The following is an 18,919-nucleotide window of genomic DNA, read 5'->3' on the forward strand; positions in this document are numbered from 1 at the left end:
GCATGAGAGCAATTTATAAGCAGAGGGAGACTTGTACTTATTCTTCAAAACAGCGTGTGTTTGAATTAAGTTTTGTAGGCAATTATGACCACTATTTTAATGTTTTTGAACATGCCTACAAAGAAACCAAGAAATAAGTGCAACAGCATGATGGGAGCATGCACTTTGAATGCTTTAGAGCTGACTAAGTTCGCACTGTTGTAACGCTAACATGCGTTGTCTTGTCCTGAACTGCACTGGGGTGTGTTTTGGCTAATCCAATAGCTAACTTGTTTCACTTATATTATGACTGCCTGGCTGCCATTTTGTCCGTAATCTTAATTACTACTAAATCTACATAGAGTAAGCTCTGAACGTTATTGGACAATTATATATATATTTTTTAAATTTTCAGCTTTAATTTAAGGGTTTTAACAGAAGTGCAGGCCTGGCAGGACATATCAAGGGAGGTGGTGCAGCGAGGTGGTGCACTTTCAAGCAGCCTTTGACTGCAAAGGATTTTCAGCCATGTATTAAAAACAATCTTCATATCTAAAATTATACACTATGATTTTAGATTTTACAGTTTCTTTTAAACCTTTTAAGAGGAAGGAATAACGAAAGAAAAAGGCTGACATTCCCAAAGAGTTCATGCAATATTTGAATTAAATTCAAATATTCTAAAAGTTAGTCAAAAACATTTGTTTTCATACTGTTTACGCCAAATCCAGACCCTACCATCTGAACGTCACAGCATAAATTGAAACTACAATTTTGTTGAGCTTGTGCAAATTGTAGCTTCTGTTTCTTGCTCCTCTCTGATAGATGTGGCACCCAGTGTGGACTTCTGCTGTTGTGGCACATCTGTCTCAAGGCTGGACTGCTGTGCATTCAGAGACGCTGTTCTGCATGGCTTGGTTATTTGAGTTCCTGTTGCCATCCTATCAGCTTGAAGCACTCTGGCCATTCTCCTCTGACCTCTGACATCAACAAGGTATTTTTGCTCACAGAACTCCTGCTTAGTGGATATTTTCTCTTTTTTGGACCGTTCTCCAAAAACCCTAGAGATGGCTGTGTGGGAAAATCTCAGTAGATCAGCAGTTTTTGAAATACTGAGACCAGCCCCTCTGGCACCCACATCCATGTCACACTTTTAATAAGTCACTTAATAAATCACCTTTCTTCGCCATTCAGATGCTCAGCTTGAAAAGCAGGTTGCTACAATGCAGTGCTATTTGGCTTATATATTTGCAGTTGAACAGGTGTACCTAATATGATGGTTACACTCACTGGACTCCATGACCACACTGAACAAAGCAGCTGAAATCCAATAATATATTAATACCACATATTAGCAGTTACATTCTGCAAAGTATTATGAAGTAATGTGCAAAATGACACTTGCAATTGCTTTCAATTATTTTGCATCAATAAACATGTGATCTGATTCCCCCAGCTGTATGCATACTAACTGTGGATGTGATGGAGAAGAAAACAAAACATTTGGATTTACATTTTATTTAAGAATTAAACAACAATTAAACATTTTTGAGTGTTGTGTTTATCACTTTGGTGTGCAATCCAGTTATTACTGATGAGTGATTCTGTTTGATTCCCTGAAAAGACTCAAAAATAGCAGCACACAGAAGCTTCAGCTGATCACCGCTAACACAAAAGGCAACTTTAATTTAGGACCAGAGAACCAGAAGCAACCAGTACTCCTGTGTTGGTGTATTATTACATGCCACCGACTGTCCTTTGTGCCATTTTCTTTGTCACAGCTCAGCTAGAGAGTGTTTTATTTAAACATGGGGATCATGCCAGCACAGTGAGCTAGAATGAGCTAAAAGAAGTATAAACATTATCAACTGACTTGTGGTGAACATGGGGGCTGATGAAGCCATGCGTGTAAAAACAAAGCATCTTTGTTTTGAGTGGATACAAATTTATAGTACTGTAATAAAGTTCAAAAGATGATGAAATGAACAGATTGTTAAAAACAAGTTTTAATTCTGGCATATCTAAACAGAAATCAAACGTTGCAGCTCAGTCAGTGTTTCATGGAGACAGCACTGTTATTATTTTACTGTCCCCTCCCTCTGCCCTCCCCAACATTCCACACATGCGGAGAAGCAACAAGCTACCGAACCAGCAGCAACAGCTAGCCGCCCGCCAGCAGCTATCTCCGTGGGGGACGAGGCGTATTAACATGCAAAAGTTTAGAAACACGGATTCCTTGTCCTAAGCAGGCACAAGAGTGACGTTCGGCGCAACCCGAGACGGCTGTGGAAACCATGGGTCACGTCGGGCTCTCGTAATAGATAGTTATTTGCGTTATTTAGTGCTTCAAATGTGCGAAAAGTCGCTCGGTGTGTCCTCGTCGTTGAACAAGATGGCAGCAGCAGCAGGAGCAGGACCGTTGCAGGGATCGACTGTGGTGCGGGTCCTCGTTGCTAGCCAGCTCTTTCACACCCTGGGCGATACGATTTACTGGTTTTGTTGAAGGTATGTCACCTTATCTGGCAAGGCTGGGCGTCAAATGGACTTTGTGTGCAGCGCTAGTGTTTGTTTCATATGTCCCTTTGACGTTGACAGGACTTCGCTCATAGCTAGCTTGTTTGCTAACTGCTGCTAACTTCGATTTGTCCTAGCTGGAAACTGTTGGCGATAAAACGTGCTTAATTAGAGCTAAGGCACACGGTAGCTATTCAGGTGTGTGGTTTTAGTGTGCCCTTTCATGTGTGTTCATTTTTAAGTAACTTTAGCTATGCATTTTGTTGACTTATGCTAACTTGAAAAAGTTATGTACGAAAAAACGACTTTATTTGACACATTTTTGTCCCTTAGTAAAGATATAACACCTGTAAAAGTTCGCACTTGTATTTTTTAGTGAGTTTGAGTAAATTACTTTGCTGCCTGTCAGTTTATAAGTTCCAACAGGTGTCTCGGCTGGTGTTGCCCATCCCCCAAACACGTACACGCACACACACACGCACACATCACCCCTCCCCGTGTGCTAACATGCCTCTCTAGATTGATCAGTAACAAACTGTGGGGTGTTGTAAAAGGACGCTAGCTGGACCCGTGAGCACATACAAACACGCAAACACTTGTGTGTGTCGTGGCTCTCTATTTCAGGCTTGGATCTCGTCATCCTGTGGGGATATCAGGCTACCTAAGCCTGGCAGTGAGAAGGCAGAGCAGCACTGGTTGTGTCGGTGGCCCCCAGAGACTGGAATGACATATTGGCAAGCGTAGGAAGGTGGAGATGTTGGCATCAGCCATATGGTGGTGTCGCCTTCTGCCTTTTTTTCTTTAGCACCATCAGATTATTTTTAGTGTTTGCTAAATTTGCTGCTGTAGTTGTTGAATGAAGAAAGGTAGCGGGGAGGGAGGCAGTGGAAAAATATGGGTTTGGTTTTAGACTACAATGATGTCAGCAAGAATTTTAATTACAGCCACACTCCACAGCTATTTGCCTGCTCAGTTCAGCTCTGAGTAATATTGTTGTTAACCAGAGTCTGAATACAGATCTATATTGAGAGAGAAAAGTGTGGTTGCAAGTGTTACTGTCCATCAGCAGTTTGTCCAGTGAAACACATCGGCCCTGCTGGTAATAAGGTGTGTTTTATTTTAATGTTGACTTTGAGGCACACCCCTCTGCTTGTCTCAACCTGCGTTCCTGTGAACATTGGCACTTGGAATGAAATGTTGTGCTTAACACAGCCAGCTTCATGAGCGTCAAACTGGAATCACCTGAGTCCCAATGTAACCCAGCCAAACACGGGCATTCAGGAAGTATGGCTGCAGCCTTTGCCTATGCCTGTTATCACAGTGTACAGACTTGCTGCAATGAAAGGAAAGTTGCAGGAAAAGAATAAACGAAGGCAAATATTTTATAGTAGTGTGTAGCATTAGACAATGGGATGTTAAAAACTTTGTATGTTACATAATGGCTGACACTGTTCTCTAATCATATCCTATTTGGTGTAAAACTAAATCAAGCATGTTTGTTCTTTGGCTGCATAATCAGTTTCCTTTGTTTGTATATTCCTAACTTCCAGGGAGATGTGAGTAATGCCAGCAGTACTTCATTAAGGTCTGAATAATTAATAATTCGGCCTAATGTGTCCACTCTAGTCAATGATTTAACTGTTTTGTGGGACAGATGGACATTGCTCACATAAGAGTTTAAGTTCAGTTCTTGTTCAGCTTTGGGGGCATTAGGTACTTTTTCAGTTTGGAAGAGAAAATAAAGGATTAATTAAAAGATTGCTGTTTGTTTTCAGATATAAAAACCGATCAAGCCACAGTAGTCTTACCTGGTTGATTTCAACCCCACTCAGTGTGGTGACACCCTTATTATTCCACTTCTCCACCAGTTAGTCCTTGCTCACCTGATCTAGTCTAAAAGAAACCTGATACTGGCTGGTCAGAGCCCAGTGGTCATGGAACAGTCCTAATCCTATCAAGACAACTTGAATTACACTTTGCTGAAAGTTTATTTCCCCCCAAAAAAGCCTCCTGCCCATACACCATCTCTTATAAATTCAGTTAACCATTAAAAACCATCAGTGAAATTTATGCTTTAGATTTCCATAAGATTATACTGCCTTTCTGTCTTTTTGTGAACATTCACTACACATCCATGTTGTTTGAATAGGCCTACATCTAATTTGAATTTGATTTGAACTGAAAACTGGCCTAAACCTTGGTCTATACTGTCAGTGTGATTTGTGATTTAAAACATGTAATCCAATTCAACAAAGCATCTAACATTAATAAACATTGTAGATTGTGCTCCAGGGCTATCACAGTATTAAATTTTCACTCCACAATTATTTTGGTAAAAAAGTAACACACCAAAAAAGATATCTGTACAAAATCTTTAAGATAAAAAGTCAGTATTCTTTTAGGCAGCTCTATAACTGAATGTGTTTGTTGTTTTTTGGGGGGAAATTAAAATTGAAATCTGAGTGGATGGAGGTGATGAGTCTAACTGTAACTCTACAAAAGCATAAAAACAGTTTGAGAAAGCCTATTTGTGCTATAGGCATGACATGAATATTTAATACTTTAATACTATCAATACAAAGTTATAATGACCCCCACACTGTGTCACATTTGTTTCTAATCATGTTATCACACTTTAGTTAGTGTAGCCTGGTGTGCTACCACAGTGTTCTGACTTTAGAAACGTGAACTGACATTTTTACAGCTTAGATCACATTGTATGCTGAACAAATGTTTCCATTAATACATGAACATCAGTAATAGACAACTACCTAAAGTAGAAAGCAGTGATTAGAAAAGTGAGTGCTTGACATGAAGATTGTGTAAGTTGCTTGAATGCATGTTTTGGTATAATATGCTTCTAGGATTTGGGAGTGAGGTGTGCCTTAATCAAAGAATCGTTGTTAGATCATTTGGACTACAGCATTGCAAAGGCCATAAAGTAAAGCAGAAGCTACTACAGTTCAGCGTCCTCTCTTACAGATGGTGTTACTTCTGATTTTGGTTTTGATGCTAATCTAAATAAGCACTGTTACTTCAGTATCATTGCCATATTTGTAAAATGTCACTGGTTGATAACTCATCGTGCCTTTATGGTGGATTATTTTCCCCTCCAGTACTGCTTGCAGTGTGGTTCTGCTTGTGTGAAACTGACCCTTGAGTATAGCATGCAGAGACAGGCCAGAGATGCAGCGGGCTTCCCCCGTCTCTCATTTCAGGAGGCCAGTTCCCCTTTCCTGTAATGGTGAAATGATGAGTTAATGTGTATTTGCTCTGGTGTCCTTTGGTATTTTTTTTCTTTTTGTTTAAAATCTTGGCTCGAGAGAATGGTGAAGGAGAAGAAAAAACTTTGGTTCTACTCTTTACTCTTTACTTTTTTTGAATGTAGCATTTTGGTGTGAGTTTGTTTTGCCATGCTTTAAATGATTCATGTGGCTTGTGTTTCTGTTCTTTAGGTATGGCCTCACAAGTCTTGGTCTACCCATCACAGATGCACTCAGCTCAAACAAGTGCCTTAGGAACCAGCAGTAGTGGTACCAGCAGACATATAGGTGAAGCCCACCGCAGTAATAACACCAGCAGAGCCTTTCAGCACCGACCACCACCCAAAACCTATGTGATCGGAGTCAACTACGGTATTGCATATCCCAACAACGTTGTCCCATCCTCAGTCGGGGCTGATTCAGGGAGACTGCACGCAGGAATACAGCTCGGAGAAGGGGGGCTGTGGGCATTGCAGACTGCAGGAATACAGAGTGAAGAGAACCTAGGAGAAGGTCCAGCTCAGACCCAGGATCAGCAGTCTCTTTGCCAGAGCAGAGGCCCACAGGAAGTGAGGCTTTATAGGGACAGTGGTGGTACTCCAGCAGGAGGAGGCCTGGACTGTGGGCTGCTGAGTCGGGCCTGTATCAGAACGCAAGAGGACGGTGGTAGAAACAGAAGAGTACCGAGGCCAGGAGGATACACCAAACTTTTAGACACAGCTGCCATCCAGAAATGTGAAAAGAAGACAGGTGAAAGTGGAGAACAACTGCAGGGAAACAACTGTGTCGGAACCATGCAGATAGTGGAGGAGGTATCTGCTCTGCCTTCACTTCCTCCTCCGGTGGCCATGTTGCAAACCAACACTGGGAACTTTGCAGACACTGTCAGATTAGGAGGTGGAGGGATGCCTGCTCAACACAACAGGGTGGAAGGTGTGACAGACATTGGAATCAGGGTGGATGGAACTGAAATCAGGCCAAATGGCAGTAACGAGGCAGTGGCTGGAGCTACAGTGACTAGAGCTGGGTCAGGAGATGGTGACTACCAGTTAGTTCAGCATGAGGTTCTGTGTTCCCAGAAGAACAGCTACGAGGTTTTGGAGTTTCTGGGTCGTGGCACCTTTGGCCAGGTGGTAAAGTGTTGGAAGAGGGGAACAAGTGAAGTGGTGGCTGTTAAAATACTGAAGAACCATCCGTCTTATGCACGTCAGGGGCAGATTGAGGTGAGGAACTGTCAATTACTGTCTGTTGTCAGTGTGATAGCTGAAATCTGCTGCTGTGTTGCTCTGTGCATGACCACAGTTTTGTTGCAGCATCACACCAAAACCGAACAACAGAAACAGTTCAATTTGGCTTTTTTTCCTCTCTCTCCCATAATCTTTTAACAGCTGATAGTCTGAGCCGATGTTATTTCCTTTTGTTCCAGGTTGAGATATTGGCACGGTTGAGCAGTGAGAATGCAGAGGAGCACAATGTGGTGCGTGCTTTGGAGTGCTTCCAGCACCGCAGCCACACCTGCCTGGTGTTTGAGATGTTGGAGCAAAATCTGTATGACTTTCTTAAACAGAACAAGTTCAGCCCACTGCCACTCAAAATCATCAGGCCTATTCTGCAGCAGGTAAAACAGCTTTTCTGGCGTAGAAACACACAAGATACAGGACATATAGTATGATCTGTATGATGATGCTTTTAGAGCTGGCACACCTAGCTTTTAATGGGCTAAAAAAATGCAGAGCACCATTTTGAATCATATTTTGTATTTGTGTTAATTCCTGCAGGTGGCAACAGCCCTAAAGAAGCTCAAGTCTTTGGGTTTGATTCACGCCGACCTGAAGCCAGAGAACATCATGCTGGTTGACCCCTCCAGACAGCCCTACAGAGTCAAAGTCATTGATTTTGGCTCAGCCAGCCATGTCTCCAAGGCTGTCTGCTCCACTTATCTGCAGTCCAGATACTACAGGTGAGTGCTTTCACTCAATTCTGAATCATTCATCAAGACTCATGGGAGTCATTCACCATTGGGTGTGGCGTGATATGATAGGCATTCCTGTTCATACTTTGAAAGACATTTTGAAGCTGTTCTAAAATAATTTGCTGTGTAAACTTGCTTTGTTATTGTAGATCAGAATGCAGCCTTCACTACTCCCTGTAGTTTTAATGCAGCGTTATCAGTTACCATATCATAAGAGAAGCATGATCTTTCATTTTGAGACAAATGTTTATGGTAAACATTTTTATTTCCTGTAATGCGACAATTAAAGTTTTAGTTTTACTGTAATTATGGGCTTTTAAAAAATTGGAATAGGACTCACATTTGTCAAAAAGGCCCCTAAATATGTTTTAAAAACCAATCAGTGCATGCATCAGACTGAGCTCAGCTGGTTTCCAGTAGTACAAAGTGTTCAGAATAAGCTTCACATGGTAGAATATTTTTAGGAAGATCAGATATGTCACGAGGTGAAATGTCATGGTATTTGTCTTCATAACATGCTAGCACAGTGATTTGACTTATTCCCATGGGTAATGGTTGTTTGTGTGTTTCTCCCTGTTTCTCACAGGGCTTAGTGAGGTCTTGCCTGAGGATTGTGTGTTTAGGCCTTCTCTGTTATGTAAAATGACGTGGTCTGTAACAACCTGCACACTCTCATTGGGAGTTCATTGACATGTCTTGGGAGCTGTTTTTTCCCCCTTCTGTATTAGTATGCATTTTTTATGTACATGCCTGGATGTACATCTGAGTAGTTCTCAATGCATCACGCCCTTAACTTGGCTGATCTTGCATAACGTGCAGAGGAACTGAAATGTTTATATGAGGAACAGCGTCATGAAATGTTTGGCTTGTCTTTCTGGCTTCTGTGAAAGCAAGAACGTGCTTATGAAACAGCTTTCCCAACCTCAGGACGCATTGTTGAACTGAAATGTAGAACTTAATTAAATTGTTAAGCTGTAAGCTTATATGCTCGCATTATGACACAATAAATTTAGGACTTTCTGTACTTAAAAACAAAGTAGACCACAAGGTCGACTAAAAAAAACAACCTTGTCTCGCTTTGGTATATAGCCGTCTCATTGTGGACTCGTAGGCTTGTTTGTGACACGTATAATGATATCCAAGCTTGTTTCCAAAGCAAAAGTATTTGATTTTTGCTAATCACGGGACAGAACGCTGGCAATTTTATTCATCCCAACTCCGACTAGCAAGTTTCAGCAAGCAGGTCATTTGGGTCGGGTGAACTGTTGCAAACTCTTCATTGTGTAATTCTTCAGAGGCTGCTGGGATAAGGGGTATGCCAGCAGCTAATGGAGCACACACACCCAACAGTACACTCTCTGCAGTTCTGATTTTATTGCCCTGTAAGGAACGTAGCACATTATCAGTTATTTCAAAAGCGTTTCTGGTAGTGGTGTTGAAATGGGGATACATAAGTCTGGGTTTCCTGAGGTGAAGAAACTTAGGACGTGTAAATGTAAAACTGTGAGCCTTAGAGCACAAACATTCCACCAATAGCTTTGTGCAACTTCTCTATTTTAGAGAAATCTAGCCACTCCCCAGCCCCCTCCTCTACCAGAGCTGAGGTTTAGTGTGGAGCTACAGCTGTTACATAACATAAAGGATTTGCTCCTCATTTGACCTGTTTAACTGTGGAGAACGTGCGTTCAGTGTGTGTGTGTGTGTGTGTGTGTGTTTCGTCTCGAAGCAGCAAAAGTGAGATCATAGTGCAGTTAAAATGGGCTTCTGGTGGATTTCAGAGAGGTCACTCAGGCCAGTGAAGAATGTGGTATGTGAAAACCCACATTTAGATCCAGGAAAAAACATTCAGACATTCCTGTGTGTGTCTGGGTGTGTTCCTATGTGGTGCCCCTGTCTATAGAACAGCTGTTGAGCCTGGATATAAAATGTGCCCTAACATGCCTGACAATAATGCCACATGAATGTCACAGAAGGGCTTTGCTGAGTATTCAACGTTTGTATGTTGAGATTTGTACCTTTTAACTTGACTTTTATCTTAGCTGGTGGTGTATGGCTGAAAGAATATGCTGACTCCAGACACAGAAGTCTTATTTTTAAATAAACCAGTACTTCATGGCTTTCTTCTCTTGCTGTATATCCCACCTGCTTTCCATTGTGGGTTTGTGTGAGGAGGAGTTGGCTTAGCCATGATGATAGCTGGTACTGCATATGCTAATTGTGCAGTGTGCACTGGTAAGCATGTATGTCAGCTTGGTTGGGGGAATTGTCTGTATTCAAACTGAGATGTCATAATAATATTTTGCAGTGCATTTTGTTTCCTATACGTGTTAATAGTGGAGCAGATGAAAGTAGCTGTTGCTTCTTATTGCTGTTATACAAGACCCAGTTCAATGAGTCAGCTCACGCTGTGCGAGTGTTACGTTGTTTGTAAGTGAGGTTATGTGGAGAGTGGTTTGAAGGATATAGTGTATCATCTCCCATGCTCATGTTACATAATGCCTGTGCTGTATTGTTACCATAGCGAAGCTCTTAATAGATACAGCCTCACCACAGTGGTTGGGTGGATTTTTCTTTTCTGCTTTTTTGCTTAATGTTTTTGGGTTTTCCCTGGATTTTCCAGCACCATGGAGAATGGCATTGCCAACAATGTGGCTTTGATGAGAATTCAGATTTTTAAAACACAAAGAAACCCCAAAAATGGCAGTAAAACTGAGGTCATTTTAATGAGGCCCAGTATGAATGTTTTGTTCCTGGTGTTTACTGGAATGACAAAGAGTCTATATTTATCCACAAAAAAATGAACAGATTGGTGTTTTGTCTAGTTCTAGTCTTGAGAGCACTGACCATAAATCACATTAGACACTCACTGAAAAGAACTTACAGTTCCAAGGCATTCACATATCACCTAATGTCAAAGTGAGGGCAGACAAATAGCATAGCCATAACTGCTTGTATAAGTACATTTGTTTAAATGTAAAGTTAGGGCCTTTTGTGACTAGCTTATTTAATATTCAGTATCATTTCAGTCAACAGAGCTAAAGTTCCACAGTGCTGTCTGAAAACCAAAGATGGACACCCCCTCCCAAAAAAAGAACCCTAGCATTGAGTTTTTACTATATTAAATTATCACATTTAAGATATTAGTTTAGATCCTTCCTGAATGTTGCATAACAAACAATGATGTGACACAAGTCATTAATGTGATTTGATTAGGATGATTGATTAGCCTAAACTTGTACAAGCATTTTTACACAAAAATAGCATAGTTTCAGTGTTGTCCACCTTAACCTTATACAGAGACTTTTGAACAATTAAAGGAAGATTATTGTGATTTGAGATTTTATATTAGGCCGTTATTAGTTATTAGCAATGTTTGTGTAAATTTACGTTGACCTTCCTTTTGGATGATGTTGCTAATTGTGTTGGTAATAAAACAAAAACTTATGACTCACTGGGTAATCTGTGGTTCAAGTGGTAGCATGTCCAGTAATTAAAGGTTGGGTTTTTTGATCCTCCTGTTTGCATGTTCAAAAGCCTGTAAAGAAATATGCATTCAAGTTGGATAGGCTTTATAGGATCGGAAATTATATTCTTATAAAGATTATCACATCCATTTTACATAATTTGTGAGTGTGTACATTTTATTTCATCTTTCACTGTTGGCGTCAGAGGCGCGATATGTCAACATAGTTTGGGTTTATCTGGTAGTGAGGACCGTGCTTGAGTTGAGAGGGTGATGGTATGAACTTGAACTTGATTGATTTCCCCTAAGCCTTGCTCTGTAACTAGACAGTCGTAGCTGAAACCTTTGTGCTCATCATGTGCTTATGTGGTGTTGCCATAGTAGCATGACACAGCAGGGCCTGGTGAGGTGACTGTTCTGTGCTGTGGGGGTTGTTGACGTAAAACCACCTTCCACAGTGAAAATGGAGCATTGGGCTATGTGAATAATTCAGCTAAGCAGCTCAGGTAGAAGTAAAGACTGCTATCATCTTAGCACAGTTACAGATCGGGGCAGGGTGTGTAGGCTTCCTTCAGCTAGGTGTGATGTCTTTGCCACTGAAGTGATGTTTTACTTTGGCGCCTAGTGTCGTACATCTTGTACATGTAGATATTCAGATGTGTCTTCGTCGAGGTCTAATTTGACAGAGTCCTGGGCAGATCTTGAGCTTCTTTTCAAAATCCAGTATCCATATGTTGAGTTAAGTTGCTGCCTCACCCACGTTGGCACAGTTTCACAAAGTAGGGCTAGAAGATGACTTTTTTGTTGTTGTTGGGTTTTTTTTATTTGCCGTTTTCTGTGGAAGTAAAACTGTGGAAATCAGTTGTAACCATGTTTGGTATCATGTTTCCTAAGTGACATTTAGTCCGCAGGGAAACCTGCCAGTGAAGTCCATACCTGATTCCATGATACGTTTCTTCTACTTTGAGTGAATAATATATTATACTCACATTAAGTGTATGTATATGATAAAACATTAAATACATTCCCTGTCTCTTGTTTGCTGGTTCCAAATTTACCTGCACTTTTCTTTTTATATACTGACCCTTTTTTCACCTGCGTGCGCTTGTTTTTGTGTGTATGTGCTTATGTGTACACACATCTGCGTTAGGGTTGGGTAGCATAGACTCAAAGTTGTATGTAAGATATTTGATGGAATTTTGTGATGATACTTCTGATGCTATAGAAATAAAAACAAACATACTTAACTGACTTAGTTACTGTTTCAGTATTAAATCATCATTTTGACATGCCTGGGCTTATCACATTCTGTGGATACTAGGGAACGTAAACACACGGCATCTCTATAACACTGATTTTGTGATATGTCAGTTTTTTATCACGTAAAATTGTACACCTGTATGATATGATATGATATGATAGTACACACACCTAATCTGCGTAGCTGTGTGTCTGTGTGGCAAGCTTATTGATTTTTCTGGGGACTCTAGATGGATTATTTATGCTACTGTTTGTACAAAAATCTGAAACTGGTGTGTCCAGAGCTACATTTAAACACAACTAAACGGTTACACTATATTTCTAATAAGCTAATAAGATCAGTGTTGTTGTTATGGCTATTGATATTATTATTATAAACACTGGCTACTGTGTTAGTGTGAATGTTGTAATAATCAGCCGCATACAAATGCAGTTTGTGTAGATAATAAACAAAATCTAAGTGCAAATTATTGTGGTGTTTAAATGCTAATGAAGTAAAACAATGATAGTGGTTACATTCTACAAAGCAGTGAAATGTAATCATGTGAACAGGTAAATAAATGTCAGGTAGCTGCCATTGAGACGATATTCAATACATCTGAGGCGGATCTGGATGACTAAATAATATAATTGTCATTTTATTTGTTAGTTGTTTCTCCTTACTAATCCTGTAATGTAGTCTGCCATAAAGTCACCACACCTTTACCATGGCTGATGATATCTGCTTATGTCGAGTACCAGTCAGTCATGTCAACTCATTTGGCCGCAGTTTAAAAAACTCCTATAAAATACAAATAAAAACTTGGTTTAGCTAAAGTGAAATGCCTCCAAGCTGCTGTCACTTTGCTCATTTGCTCATTTTATACTTCATTAGCTTTCCCTCTAGCAACCTCTGTGCTGCTGACATTTGGTGTAGTACACAGCGTATTGGATTGGCCACTGATCACCTCATTGTCAGTTTTGTTTGAGCCAACTTTTTTTAGTCCAAGATCTGACCAGCGTCGGGTAATTTCCTCCCCACCAATCCACACCTTTGTGCAGAAATTGTGTACATATTGTCACTAGGTAGGATAAAGCAACTGTGTGAGTAGTATGGCCTTAAGTGTGCGTGTGCATGTATCACAAATATGGCCTCGTAGATGCTTGATGGAGGGAGGAAGTAGCAAAAATCTGTTAGCATGTGCTAGTTGTTGTCACAAATGAATCACAGGCATGTATCCATGTTTGTAAAGGTGTGGCCTGAGAACTCATTGAGTCGCCTTCATATTACTTACAAGTTTGTTTGTTGTTGTTGTTGTTTTACAAATTAGAAGCAAAGATCAGTTAGTCTTAAGGAATTGTTACAAACATTTTGAAAATGCAACAGAAAGCAAAGACATGCTTCAAATGTTGCTGCTCTGGTTGACGTGTTTCCTGCAACGTGAGTTGCTGCCGTTGTTTGATATGTAATCATGATGAATCAGCTCTGCTTGCAGTTTGTTCAAGCACAGGGTTCACGTGTCCTGTACCAAGTCCCATCACATCAACATCAATTAAACACGTGTCCAGAGAGAGAGTGTGTGTGTGTCCATAGTTATTTCTGTTCTCTGAACACCGCAGCAGTGTGTTGCCATACTGTATCCACTGTTTATTCGTGTCGTAGCTGCTGCTCTCTAGTGAGACTAGTTAGTTCTGGAACCTGGTTTGCCTGCCAAACACCTGTGGGTGTGTGCGTGTGTGCGGGAGTGTCAGCTGTGTGTTGTGTGATGAGCTTTTATAGATCTGGAAGGCTGCCGCTATTGCTCTGGGGAGCAACAACAACACATGCACGCGCACATACACACTCCTCTCTTCAGGTTTATTTTTGTGTGTGTCCATCTCTCCCTTGACCATATGCACGTGGACCGTTTATTTTTGCTGTAGGCCTGTAATGCACAGCTGAACTGAGTTTTTGCTTGTGTAGTTGGTGGAGAAGAGCATCCTGTATTTTCCTTAGATAAAGTGACAGAATACTGACTAAAATTTAGGTGCAGTTGAAGCTTACCAACATGGGCTGTACTGTCTAAACTAGAGAGATTGACTCTTCTGTTTCAAAATGTCAGCCTCAAAGAATCACTTTCATGTGTAGTGGAGTCTTTCCCATTTACCATACCATTTAAGCATCAACACTTGGGTAGTTTATAATTACTGTAAATCATTACTACTGACTCTAGAGTTAATAGCATCTAAGAATAGACACAGTCACCGAAGACTTTTCAGTTACTTACTGGTACCTTTACAGATGCCCTTTTACCTTCAGGACTGCCTTGATTTTGTTTGTTTTTTTGTTTTCTTTTGTTTTGTTTTTTTGTGGCATGGTTTGAACAAGCTGTTGTTGGTGACGATTTGTCTGTTGCACATTTATAATGAGAACCTCCTGTTCCGCCACATCCCAAAGATGCTCTTGGATTGAGATCTGGTGACTGTGGATGCCATTAGAGTACAGTGAACTCATTGTTATGTTCAAGACACCAATTTGAACTGTGTGACGTGGCATATTATCCTGCTGGAAGTAGCCATCAGAAGATGGTTATGTTGTTGACATAGTTTCCAACAATACCCAAGTAGACATTTACACATTTGCACATGCTCAGTTGGTACTAAAGGGCCCAAAGTGTGCTAAGAAAATAACCTTCACAGCATTACACCACCACTGGACTGACATGTTGATACAAAGCAGGATGGCACCACACTCTCATGTTGCTTGTGCAGATGTTGCAGCAAAAATTAAGATTTCAGGAGACCAAGCAATGTTTTTGGTGAGTTCATACAAATTGTAGCCCATCTGATTCAACATTTTCACAAGTGATTATTTAAGTTACTGTTGTCTTCCTATCAGCATGAAACCGTCTGGAAGTTTTTCTCTGTTGGTATTAACAAAGCATTTTTCTGGGTACTTTGACCTTTTCAGACCATTCTCTGTAAAACTTAGAGATGGCTGTGTTGGGGGAAATCCCAGTAGACCAGCTGTGGGGCACTGCTACGTTCAGTGTCACTAAACTCTGCTTTCTTCCCCTTTCTGGTGCTCAGTTTAAACTTGACTGTGTACGTGTCTAAATGCATTGAGTTGCTGCCGTGTGATCTGTTCTTGACTTTAAGGAAACAGCAGAAGCACATGGGTGTGATGACAGTTAAAACAAGAACCACTGTTTCCTCTTCCTACATCAGAATAATACACTGGTTGTAATCTTCAGCAGCATTGTCTGTTTTTTTTATGACTGCAGTTTCTCAACAAGGGACATTATGTATCTATTTTTATTTGTTGTTTTAATAAGTATGAATCATTTTTTTTAATTTATTATTTTAGTAAAGATTTTAAAAGTATTTTATTAGCCTTTCTGTTTGTTTGAAAAATGGTCGGTTTTTGGTTTGTCAGATAAAATCAACCACTTCAAGCATGTTTAGAACAAGGAAACCCACAATCACCGTCTTAGTCCCTGCTACGAGACTGTTCTGTAAATGTTTGAGGCCATCTACCCCAAGGCTCTTTTTGGTGTTGCATAACTGAACTTCTTCCTCCTGAATGAGCAATGGGAAATGGCAAAGTGTAATTTCCTGCAAGCCAAGGAGGGCAGAAAGCCTGGGCTCTGTAAAAATGAACTTGACATATGCGTTTGTGTGTCTACACACAAGCAGACACTCTCACAGACATGTACACACAGAGCGATGACTGATGGCCCCATTTATCACCCAGTAACGCGGTTACATTATCGTCCTGCGTCCAGTTGTTGCTTGGCAACAGTCATTTTCCCTGTGGTCGTCACAGCAGTGGTTGCTGTTTGCAGCAGTGTTTCTCAGCTGTTGTGTCCAGGCCTGATAGAGCATTGTTTTCATCCACCGGCTCAAGAAACTACTGCAAGATTACAAGACCCAGTAAATTGCGCAAGTGGCAAAGTCCATTCTTTGAAAGAGATTTAGTTCTTTTGTTGCCGGAATGAATGCACGTCATATGGATGTAGTGTTTGGTTTAAGTTCTTAGAACATCCTGCTGACAACATGGTAACTGGTTCCTTTTTGGCAGTCATATACCAGGCAGCATGGTGGTATTCATAATGTTCCTTATGTATAATACAGAAAGATTCATTGTTGAAACAAAGTTTTTAACCATGTCTTAGTCAAAGGAGCTTGCAAAGAAAAGCGTCTGGACTTCTTTAAGTTACTTAAAGACGTTTCACCCCTCATCCGAGAAGCTTCTTCAGTTCAGAACTCAGTTCAGACGCTTTTCTTTGCAAGCTCCTTTGACTACGATGACCTGGATGACTGAGAACCTTCACAGACATCACCATGTCTTAGTTAAACATGCCAGGGCAAATCAGCTTCTGTCCTTGTATCCTATGGGTCAGTTCTGTCATCAATGATGCTAAAAATGGGTACCAGCCATAAGAGATCTTTTTGCTGAAATACCAGAAAATTGTTCCAAACAAATAACAATTATGTGCCAAGTTCTTACAATAATCTGTTTTTCTCGAATGGTTTTCATAGTTCTGTCTTCCCACATTGCCACAACGGTCTTAGTTTCAAAAAAGTTCATTGTGTTCTAAATGTAACGGTTAATTATGCAACTAAACAGACAAGTCCAGAAGTGCAAGTTTCTCATCCACTAGTCCCTGAGCTGTCTTTAATGCCCTGGGTGTATGCTTGGTGTTTTTACCTTTTTGTTCTCATAAACATTCCTGTTCAACCTCTTTTGAGCTCCATCCAACAAAAGCTGCAGCGGTCCCAGCCTTTCCACTCTTGTCAATCCATACTTATTTTGTTGTTCTCTGGGTTGTGTCAGTATGACCTGTTTGTGATTATACTTGGTGAACAACTCCCAGGCGTAACCTTTTCTTTCGCTTTTCTCTCTGCAGGGCTCCAGAGATTATTTTGGGCCTGCCATTTTGTGAGGCCATAGACATGTGGTCGCTGGGATGTGTGATAGCTGAGCTCTTCTTGGGTTGGCCTCTCTACCCTGGAGCGCTGGAGTACGACCAGGTGACTTTCCCCTCTCGCACACACGCACACAAACGCACACACACATGCACACTCTCAAGGACAGAAAGCCTGAAGAGGGAGACCTTTCATAAATGAAGGTGGAGAAAATAAAATTAAACCTCATTTTTGCAGAAAATAAATATTTAGTGTGTATAATTCATTCTTGGCTGTGTTTTCCCAGGAGCCCAACGATAGTATTTTTATTACACAGTTAAACCTTAATTTGTTGTTGCTTCCCAATCTCTCTCCTGCTTTATGACTGTGGTCCAACAAATCCTTGATGAAATCCACCTAATACTAATCTGGACTAAGTGAATCAGGAAATTGTTCCTGGCAGTGTGTGATTATCTTCCCACAGGGTTGGGCGATCTAAACTATACAACAGGGACCCTAAATGGAGTCCCCCGGCAAGGGAGAGGGAGCATGGGAACAGGCCCATAACACATTCACAGACTAGTGCAGGATTTGACCATAGTCAACTCATCGAGGTCCAGAATGAAGGCCATCATGAGTTGCTTGGTTGCCAAACCAAGCCATCGATTCTTTAAAATCGTCCCTGCTTTATTGTGTGTTCCTCAGTGTTTTTGGAGGTCCTTGTTCCTCTAGAAGCAGCTAATGCTTTGAACTCTCATCAGTCAGAGAGTAGCTGATAGTCATCCGTTGAGCTTTGACAGCTCTGTATCACAGGGCCATGCCAGGACACACACTCACGCGTGCACATCGAGTCCCCAAAAGCATGCTGTCCTATGCCAAGGCTCACTGCAGTTCCACTCTACACAGCAAAATGTATTTATAAACATAAGCCTGATGGTAGACAAGTGCGCACACTCACACGTGCACACATAACACACACTTGTGCACACATAGACAGTGTGGATGGCGTTCAGTGCACCATCAGCAGGTTCTCAGTCCAGTGCTCTCTGGCAAGTCAGTGTATTTGTTCTAGGCCGTAGACACGACATGTACACACATACACACTGTAAAATTGTTACTGTAGGATTTGTGTGAATTTCTGGAGTATCGTAGATGTTTAATCAAGCCTGGGGGGTCAGCTCAACCAATCTTGGTAAAAGACAGCCGACATCTGGGCAAGATGGTTTACTTCTTTGTTATCACACTGTGAAGGTAATCCCACCTTCAGTGGCATTTTAAAATGTCTCACAAATTAGTAAAATTAAGCATGGGCTGATAAATCTAAATGGATTTTCATGCTCATTAAATAAACATCAGATAGAGGCCTGCACATCCCAATAAAAACATTGTGAAATTACATGATTCAGCTGTGTTAAACTTTGATTTCTTGCAGTCAACTACAAAGAAAGTTTGGACTTGTTAGTGCGAGGGGGGGGAAAGGGTAAAAGGTGGCCATCCTTGCTTACATATGGACTGAGAACATATGAATCTGTCACTTAACATTTGAGCCTTTGATTACATTTTATGGGTGAAGATTGTTATTAATAAAATGGTTTTTCCAAC

General features: G+C 40.9%; 1 protein-coding gene across 1 annotated transcript in view; it reads left to right on the top strand.

Annotated features, from left to right (window-relative positions):
* Positions 1–2,107: 2,107 nt before the first annotated feature.
* LOC102793109 (homeodomain-interacting protein kinase 3-like) overlaps positions 2,108–18,919 on the top strand; it is a 30,712-nt gene continuing 13,900 nt past the window's right edge. Inside the window, exons 1-5 of the mRNA XM_006804769.3 lie at positions 2,108–2,484; positions 5,949–6,979; positions 7,183–7,374; positions 7,535–7,716; positions 17,320–17,443. Of these exons, the coding sequence (XP_006804832.2) occupies positions 5,951–6,979; positions 7,183–7,374; positions 7,535–7,716; positions 17,320–17,443 (1,527 nt within the window). The 5' untranslated portion in view covers positions 2,108–2,484; positions 5,949–5,950. The remainder of the gene's footprint in view (positions 2,485–5,948; positions 6,980–7,182; positions 7,375–7,534; positions 7,717–17,319; positions 17,444–18,919) is intronic.

The sequence above is a fragment of the Neolamprologus brichardi genome, chromosome 7, assembly GCF_056152115.1.
Source record: "Neolamprologus brichardi isolate AB-2024 chromosome 7, ASM5615211v1, whole genome shotgun sequence".
NCBI classification, from domain to species: Eukaryota; Metazoa; Chordata; class Actinopteri; order Cichliformes; family Cichlidae; genus Neolamprologus; species Neolamprologus brichardi.